The 8,803-nt window shown below is 45.0% G+C and overlaps 2 protein-coding genes across 2 annotated transcripts in view; one reads left to right on the top strand and one right to left on the bottom strand.

Moving 5' to 3' along the window:
* l3mbtl2 (L3MBTL histone methyl-lysine binding protein 2) overlaps positions 1–1,589 on the top strand; it is a 14,186-nt gene extending 12,597 nt beyond the window's left edge. The window contains 2 exon segments of the mRNA XM_020587875.1: positions 786–908; positions 999–1,589. Coding sequence (XP_020443531.1) covers positions 786–908; positions 999–1,384 — 509 coding nt within the window. The 3' untranslated portion in view covers positions 1,385–1,589.
* The window catches only part of chadlb (chondroadherin-like b), a 19,622-nt gene extending 10,819 nt beyond the window's left edge, over positions 1–8,803 (bottom strand). The window contains exons 1-11 of the mRNA XM_020587876.1: positions 8,614–8,803; positions 6,242–6,418; positions 5,957–6,151; positions 5,643–5,798; positions 5,374–5,519; positions 4,861–5,142; positions 4,547–4,766; positions 3,546–3,819; positions 3,046–3,458; positions 2,756–2,922; positions 2,138–2,488 (exon numbers count right to left, since the gene is read on the bottom strand). Coding sequence (XP_020443532.1) covers positions 2,197–2,488; positions 2,756–2,922; positions 3,046–3,458; positions 3,546–3,819; positions 4,547–4,766; positions 4,861–5,142; positions 5,374–5,519; positions 5,643–5,798; positions 5,957–6,151; positions 6,242–6,418 — 2,322 coding nt within the window. The 5' untranslated portion in view covers positions 8,614–8,803 and the 3' untranslated portion in view covers positions 2,138–2,196. The remainder of the gene's footprint in view (positions 1–2,137; positions 2,489–2,755; positions 2,923–3,045; positions 3,459–3,545; positions 3,820–4,546; positions 4,767–4,860; positions 5,143–5,373; positions 5,520–5,642; positions 5,799–5,956; positions 6,152–6,241; positions 6,419–8,613) is intronic.

Genomic DNA, 8,803 nt, shown 5'->3' with positions numbered 1-8,803 from the left:
AGGCCACTGCCATTAGGGAGTGCTGTGGCCAAGAAGGGGTGTACTTGGTATGCAACAGTGTTTAGGTAGGTGGGATATGTAAAGTAACATGAATGGCAAGACCCAGCGTTTCCCAGCAGAACATTGGCCAAAGCTTCACACTGCCTCCGCCGACTTGTCTTCTTCCCATAGTGCATCCTGGTGCCATCTCTTCCCCAGGCAAGTGATGCACATGCACCCAGCTGTCCCCATGATGTAAAAGAAAACCTAATTTTTCAGACCAGGCTTCTTTCTTCCACTTCTCCATGGGCCAGCTCTGATGCCCACGTGCCCATTTTAGGTGCTTTTGGCAGTGGACAGGGGTCAGTGTGGGCACTCTGACTGGTCTATGGCTACGCAGCCCCATATGCATTGAGCTGCAATGCAATGTGTTCTCACAGCTTTCTGTCAGAACCAGCATTAGGTTTTACAGCAATTTGCACTACAGTAGCTATTCTGTGGGATCGGACAATGTGGGCTTGCTTTTGCTCCCCACATGCATTAGTGAATCTGGCTCTTGTCAAAGTCACTCAGATCATTACACTTGGGCATTGTTCCTGTTTCTAACACATCAACTTTGAAGACTGAATGTTCACTTGCTGCCTAATATACCCCAGACTCTGACAGGTGCTATTGTGACGAGAGAGTCAGTGTTATTCACTTCACCTGTCCATAGTCATAATGTTATGGCTCATGGGTGTATTTATTTGCTGTCATGAAGATGGTAGAAAGATTTTTGCTTCAAATCCTTGTTTTGCTTTTTATAGAAAGGAAGAGTGTAAAAAAGAGGCTTTCAGAGGAGCGAGCTAAAGATGATGCTGGTCAGCAGCCTGAGGTCACCACCCATTCACCACTCATCCAGCCCAAGACTGAGCCAGAGGAGGAGGAGAGTGCGTGAACTAATTATCTTACAACATCCTGTTCACTTTTTCCCATTTTTGTGAGGCAGCCATGTTAATCTGGTAATTCTGTGTTTGTAGTAGTTGCAGTGCAGGTGAAAGTGGAGGAGGTGGAGATGGAGACCCCTATTGAGCCTCCCAGCAGCCCTCAACAGATCTGTCTGGGGAGCCTCAAACAGGAAGACGGAGGGGAGCAGAGTTCAGGACTACACAGGGTTCCAGAGCAGACCAGCTTGAAAGACATAGCACATGACAAGACAGAGGAAAGCAAAACGGCAAAAGATGGAAATGAAGAGGGGGGATCGTTGGAGGAGAGCTTTGCTTGTGAGAGTAGCATCGAACAGAGTGAACGTGAAAGACACAAACTTGACCAAGAGGAGGGGAGCCAAGAAAATGACAATGCCACAGATGAAATGAGCAATACTGAGCAGGACACTACAGGAGAGGCCAGAGGAATGGAGAGATGAGACGAATGTGCCTGCTCAAAGACGTGACGGGAGAAACAAATTGACTGGGATGATGATTAATCTATTCCATGATGGAGTAGGTTAATTTAATATTATTACAGCAACCAAAATTGAACATTAGTAGGGAGAGCTATTCCTTAAGATTTTAGTTGTGGTTGATCTTATGACAAAACCCACATTGTTTTAATAAAGAAGTCAACCTATATTAATTGTAGCTCTTCATATCCAGATGTTTTCACTGATTTAAAAAAAATGCAGTTTCCTCAGTTGTGTGATTTGTTATTTATCTATGCAACTGGGATTTAAAGTTAAGTTGTAGTGGATAACTAGCATTTACATCCATTAAGGTGATAAAAGCCTTTGGTCTAACCAGCATATTCTTAACTAGGAATCTGAATTAATGCAGTAAAGGTGAAGAAAATACTGACAAAGAGCACATGTACCCAGTCTAGGAAGTCAATTTCGGTGGTCGCCACAGCGAACCGTCACACTGACGACTCATGTTTACGCCGGGTGCCCTTCCTGACGCAACCCTGACTCGAATCCGGGCCGCAGTGGTGAGAGTACTGCACCTTAACCACTAGCCTACCAGGGACATGTACCCAGTCTAGTCCCCTTAATTAAACAAAGATCTTTCTGACCCTTTTCAGTGCAGTATTGATTGTTGTAAATGCCTGGCTAATGGGCAGATGTAAAGCAGCTTGCTAACAGGTTAGAATTTTTAGAAGCAGACAGGTGAGTCCATGGTTTTACCTTGTTTAATCTCCAACAGTTGCCAGTTCACTAGAAGATTTGGTCTCAGAACAGCAGACTCAAGCTCTGCTGCGTCTCCTGGTGGCTTTCTTTGCTGTGCCCCGTTTTGTGTTTGGGTTAAGTTTAGATTTGATTTTGAGCATTTTGACTTGATGGCTGTCGAGGTGCATCCATTTGGGTTTGGTTGCTTTGGGCACCTTGGAGTGCTTTGGGTTTACTGTGGGGGTGGAGGGGAGGCTCTCACCCCCGGGACAAGCTTTGAAGATGTGGACATCCTTGACCCTGTGACCCCTCAGCTCTGGGGGATTGGCACAAGTGGCTCGTACCTTCAGGTTGACTTTCTCAATCCACCTAGATGCAGGGGGAAAATCATTCTTTTGTTAAAAATGCCCAAACACTCAATAAACTGCTCAGATTAATAACTAGAATGATCAGGGTCATTGGGTGTAGCACAAGTAGAACCTTAGAACTAATCAAATATTGCTGAAGAATCTTCCTATAGGTAAAATACGATTTGCCCTGCTTTAAGAGGCTGCATACATAACTGAGGCTTTAGAAACTCTGGCTGGACAAATCACAATCAATTTCCACCTTCTATGTTTGCTGTAATGGTCTTACATGCGTAGTGGCAGCAGGGGGCAGTCACACATCAGAGGGTTGTCAGCCAGGTTGATGACCTCCAAAGAAGTGAGAGGGTGGAGGTTGGGCACCTCCTCCAGCTGGTTGCCCTCTAAAAACAGACTCCTCAACAGTGGTCCCAGGCCTACAAGGGAGTTCTGCGACATCTATTGTGAGAGATCATCAGAAGTTTGAACAATGAAGCAAAGGATTTGTTGAGAAGGGTCTAAGTACTGATTTAGAGAAGCGGAAAAAAAGGGGTAATGAGTATACAGCTACAGCCCACACACCTTCTCCAATCCCATATTATCCAGATACAGCTCCTTCAGTGAGCCTTGCAGTGGTTGGAAAGCATTGGACCCCACCCAGCGAATTGAATTCCCTGACAGCCTCAAGTCTCTGAGCTTCCCTGCCTTGCTCAGTGCTTCGGTGGGCACCTCTTTCAGTTTGTTTCCCCCCAGGTGGAGTATGTCAAGATCACTAGCGTGGTCCAGAGCCTTGGGTGATATGTGATCAATGCCATTCCCAGTGAGGTAGAGAGCTCTGAGGCCTTTGGCTCCAGTCAAGATGGCTGGCCCCAGTTTGGTGATGGTGTTGTTCTCCAGGTGAAGTGCCAGTAGGCTGGGAACCAGATTGAAGGCTCCTCTGGGGAAGCTGGTGAAGCGGTTCTTCTCCAGGTGGAGGTAAGTCAGCTGAGGCAGACCTGTGAATGTAGACTACAGGAACTTAATTCGGTTCTTGTATAAACACTAGTGTGTATAGGGAGTTGGAGTACTGCTAAAACGCCCACCTTTAAAGGTGTCAGGGCTGAGGGACATAAGGTCATTTTCTGACAGGTACAGGTAGATCAGCCCCTTCATCCCGCTGAAAGCCCCACCCTCGACCTCCACAATTTTGCAGCGCTGCAGGTGTAGTGACACAACCTGGTTGACACCCGGGAAGCTATTGCTAGGGATGTAGTGGAAGTGGTTGCCGCGTAGATCGAGGAGCCGTGTGTTGGGAGAGAAACCCCGAGGGACTTTGGTGTGACCACGGTTCTCACATGAGGAGTGGTGTGTCTCGGCCTGAAGATGTGGAGTAATGTGAAGGTAGAGGACGGAGGGGACAAACACAAATCAGCCTCTCCCACTCTCTTTTAATAGAAACTATACACACGTTCAGCTCTCATACTAACTTGTGGATGTGATTTGGTCTAGTAATGGGATCTTTAATTACTAATGGCGGTTGCTAACATACCAGACCAAGTTAAACCCAAATGTACTGACATAAATAAGATTTTACTGCTTATGAATTTTAATTTTTCTTGTGTAATTATAAAAAGTTTGTATTTCTCTTCGAAAGATGTAGGCTCATATTAAGACTCATACATTTGAAAGCACAACTTCTCACTTAACAGGAAAGAAATCTAACCTGAAGCACTGAGTTTGACCTTTTTACTTATTTAGGTTAACTGTACGTTGTGCCTAATGTAATGCCGTGTTGAGGGAGAAAGCTGACACCTCATGTCTGGTGTATGTGAAGCTAATACGAAGCTATGGTCAGCAGGTAATTAACGTAGCTTAGCACAAATATGAAGTACTGTCAAAAGAAAAATTGACATAAGGGTAGTATTAGCAAATGTTGAACTATTTATTTAATAGTATTTTTTTGTATCAAAACGTGTAAATGCAATCCAAATACAAGAAAGAGGTTAACAACAAACTAAAGTATAAATAGACAAGACAAAAACGTCAGTGCTTTACAGAGGTCCCTCTTTTAATCCAACTAGTCCAAGTCTTACACCCCACTCACCTCGCAGATGCAATTGGCAGGACACTTGGCCTTGCTCTGTGGCCCTTCGGTGGGCGGTGGCATGATCCGGGTTGCCTCCTCAAACTTGGCTTTCAGCATGGCCTCCTGGCTTTGACAGCGCAGCTCTGCAGGATGGACGGCCTCCAGGTTTTCTTCAGAGAGATGGGCTGGTCCTCCACATGTCCCTATTAGCTTCACCTTGCTACGAATTGCCCACTCCCTGTAGTGTAATGAAAAGACAAGTCAAAGCGGGGATTAGTCCCCTGTGGTTGACCGAAAGCCATTAGTTTATATTCAACAAAGATGACCTGTACCTGAGTGGACGCATGTAGCAGTTGCAGTAAATGGGGTTCCCAGCCAGACTGAGGCGTGCCAGCTTGGGTGAACCTTCAGAGAAGGGTTGGATGACTCGCAGCTGGTTGTGACTAATGTCCAGGTGCGTGAGGCTGGGGGATTTTGATACAGCTGTGTTAGCCAGGTCCTGCAAGGACATGTGGTCCAGGAAGAGGTGGGTGAGCTTGGCCATAGACACCACCTCCTCTCCCAGATAAGTCATGGGGTTATAGCTCAGATATAGACGTGTCACCTCAGGCAGTCTGGATCCCGAGAGGGAGAAATAAAGAAAACAATTTCAGTGTTATTACTCAGATCTGTTTATTTCTGGGATTTCCCTCCCGGACACCAGGAAACAGATTGACCAATGTTTTTCAGCCACACATTTGGATTTGGTTTCCTAGTGTAGATGTACAGTCCATGTGGGAGTTCAGATGCCACTGAAACCCAGATCATGTCAAATGTAGTCCTCATAGCTTATCAAGGAGCCTCACCTGGTCATGGTCTCAGTGGGGAAGAACTGCAGCTCATTGTGGTCCAGACTGAGACGGGTGAGCGTGAACAGACCAGCAAAGGCCTCAGTGTCCAGGTAGTTCAGAGAGTTGTGACTCAGGCGAAGCCATTTGATATTTTGTAAACCCTGGGAGGAGGAAAGAGTTTGGCTATTTAATCTGCAACAACAGGAGAAATTGCAGCATGTGTTTAAAACTTGCTTGCAATTTGAAATGTTTAGGTATTTTATGTAGGTTGTCTGTACATGTACCTGGAAGGCCATGTTGGGGATGTAAACCAACTGGTTGTGTGTAAGGGAGAGCAGATTGAGGAAGCCCAGCTGAGAGAAAGCGCCAGGCTGGATCTCTTCAACACGGTTATGGTCGACCAGAAGCTGCTTCAGTGAGGACAGACCATCAAATGACTCCTGGACTCACAAAAGGTAAAGACAGTAGAAATTACTTCATCTTGCCACGGTCAAAGTTGAGAGTTAAGGGTAAAAAAAAAAACAACAAAGTGATATTTGACATAAAGATGAACTTTTTGTGTTCTCATGGGAGATTTGATTTGCATTTGTGTGAGCACCTGGTAGAGGATCTCAATGTTGTTGTTGGCCAGGTTGAGGAAGACAAGGCGGCCGAGGCCACGGAAAGCCCCTTCCTTCACCCTGCGGACGTTACAGCGCTGCAGTGACAGGTGAGTCAGATAGGGAGTGTGTTTGAAAGCACCGCTTGGAAGTTCCTGGATATCATTACCTCGAAGATCCAACTTCACAGTGATCTGTAAAAGAAGGGGATTATATATGAAATGGAACAACACAGGACCTGAACATATTACAGAAATGTTGGTTTGTGTGTGCGAATAGGAAACCTCATCAACAGTTGGAGGAACCTGGGTCAGGTTCTTGTTGACACAGGTCACAGTGAGCTGGATCTGGTCACAGATGCACTGCTGTGGACATTTAGCTGCATGTGCTGCAGGGATGTAGAGGAGCAGCAGGCTGAGCAGTGGGACCCAGAGGGAGTCGGGACAGAGCTGGGAGTTCATCTGAGAGCCAAAATGACGAATGAGATCATTCACACTTCTGTGCATATTAGTAGTTCGTGGTCATTAGTCTTCACTGTGGATCCTTGTGGCCATACAAGCACATTAAAGGCTGACTTTTCAATTAACATCAAAAAGACTCAGCCACCAACAACGGGCTGCCATTTGTGTGTGTGTGTGTGTGTGTGTGTGTGTGTGTGTGTGTGTGTGAGAGAGAAGTACTGTAGTTACTCATGTATTCGTTTATTTACTAACGTGCAGTTTACTCATGGAAATGTCTGAAGAGAAAACAGGAATCCGCATCATTCATCGCTCACTCTTCTGTATGGCACTTCATATCTATGCCACTCTGTAGTTTGTTAGACATTAACTGTTTCAGCATTAGATGTCCTTTACTAACTTACGATTAGACCTTGTACAAATCTGTTGTTAGACCTTCAAAATCAACCTGGCTAATATTAACCGACCCTTTTCAAATACAATGAAGCAGGTGGGCCACATGTTCCATGACCCCAGACCTCCTCTGGCTCAGGTTGATATTTAACAATGTGCCATATATAGTATTATAAGCATCTTATGTCTTTTATGTGAAACACAAAAACCTATAGTTTATCATGTTTTTGGCTTGTGACTCTGTACAAGAAGCAGCTGGCTCCTTTGTCACACTGCAAGTGTCTAATTGTTTTTACTGTAATTCCAAAAGGAGATTTCTCTCTAAACCTCTCTGATGGTTTCATTTAAATAACTGCTTGAGGAGAAAGTCTTATATTTAACATAATAATAGATTTGTGTCGAAAATAGTTTCCCCCTCTCCCATATCCATCTTGTGACCCTTTGGAGGAGTCCCAGCTCCTGGAACCACTGGACTAAACAACAAACTAGCTCCACCTCAACCACGTACACCAGTAAAACGCTGCTTACACATCGATAAAACAATATTAGCAATCTAAAATTGTAATAAATCATGATCAATTGTTGACAGGGGCCATTCTTCACCAGAATGAGTACCTTACTTTTGACACTTTCATAATATTTGGCCCATAATGCCACCATAACCATTACTGAAGATCCTACCTAAATGTAATACCTTGCTATAGAATGTTTTACAGTGTAGCATTGGTACCTTTACATAAGTAAAGGATCTAAGTACTTCTTTTACCACTGCATCTAACTGCTCTTTACATCCCATACTTAGAATCAATCAGGAGCACCTGCTTTCAGAAAAATACAGGTCAGTGACCCAGCAGGAAGCTAAAAGATTCTCCACCATGTTATGAGATTAACCAAAAACACTATGCCACAATATTTACCACAGCTTCTGCTGGAGAACGGTGTGTGTCACATTGCTTTGCATTTCCTTCCCTCAGTTGGATGAAAACTCTCCAGCACTGTGTGCTCCTGGGGATTAGAGTGACTCTGGCCCACATTACACTGCCATGTCAGATGACCGGTCTCGATGCTCAGATTGTTGGGTAAACTATGCTATGCACCGTTGTAGTCAGGATTTTGGGATTTTTATCTCGCTATTGCTTCAGAAAACCTGCCCTCTAGTTTGAACTCGCCATGGGTTGGTAGATGAAAAGACCTGATATTTTAGCAGCATACCACGATTCCTTGTGCAGAAGGAGGCCAGGAAATGAGAGACGGAGGAATTTCCCCAGTCCGGACTGTTTGTCCGCGTCCCCCCGGGGATCAACAGTCCAGACCGCAGAGGAGCCGCAGCGGCGGCCGCGCACAAAGGCGCACAGTGTCCTTCTCTGCCGGTGTTGTGCCAAAATGCGTTTACCCCGAAAACAAATTCTGGCCAGAGACTGCGGGGGGTGTGTTCTCTGGACGCTATGAATGATTTTTACTAGAAATGACTTAAGTTTTTATATTTTAGCATGCGATTAATTCTGTCCTGTGCGTAAACGGTGATCTAAGTTTTGGAAATAACAAAACTACAATGTAATTTGTAAAAACAAAACAAACCCTTGCTTTTGTTCAGCTCCCCCACTTACAAAGTCGTCGGTGTAATAAAATCTTTTTTGTCCTTTGAATGGTAAAATACACTAAACAAAGCGCGTCGACGATTTAATCATCGAGCAAGTCCCTGTTAGATGATTCTCTACGTGCTCCGCTTGTTACCTTCAGTCACTTGACATGTTGGAAATTATATTGTGTGAGTATATAAAGGCCCATTTTAGGCACAGACTCACCGTGGTTTTGGTTCCGTGGAGATGTGGGTCGGTTTAATGGCAGCTGGCTGACGGTCACGGTTCGCTCTGCAGCTTTTCCTTTGGCTGCCCCCAACTAAAGCAAACTCCGCTTATCCCTGACTGACACACACACACACCTTTAGACTGCATACTGCTTTTCTGAGCCCGTGACTGGGAAAATGCCTTACTC

The sequence above is a fragment of the Monopterus albus genome, unplaced genomic scaffold (genome assembly GCF_001952655.1).
Source record: "Monopterus albus unplaced genomic scaffold, M_albus_1.0 scaffold485.1, whole genome shotgun sequence".
Lineage (NCBI taxonomy): Eukaryota > Metazoa > Chordata > Actinopteri > Synbranchiformes > Synbranchidae > Monopterus > Monopterus albus.
This window is presented reverse-complemented; position numbering and strand designations above follow the sequence as displayed.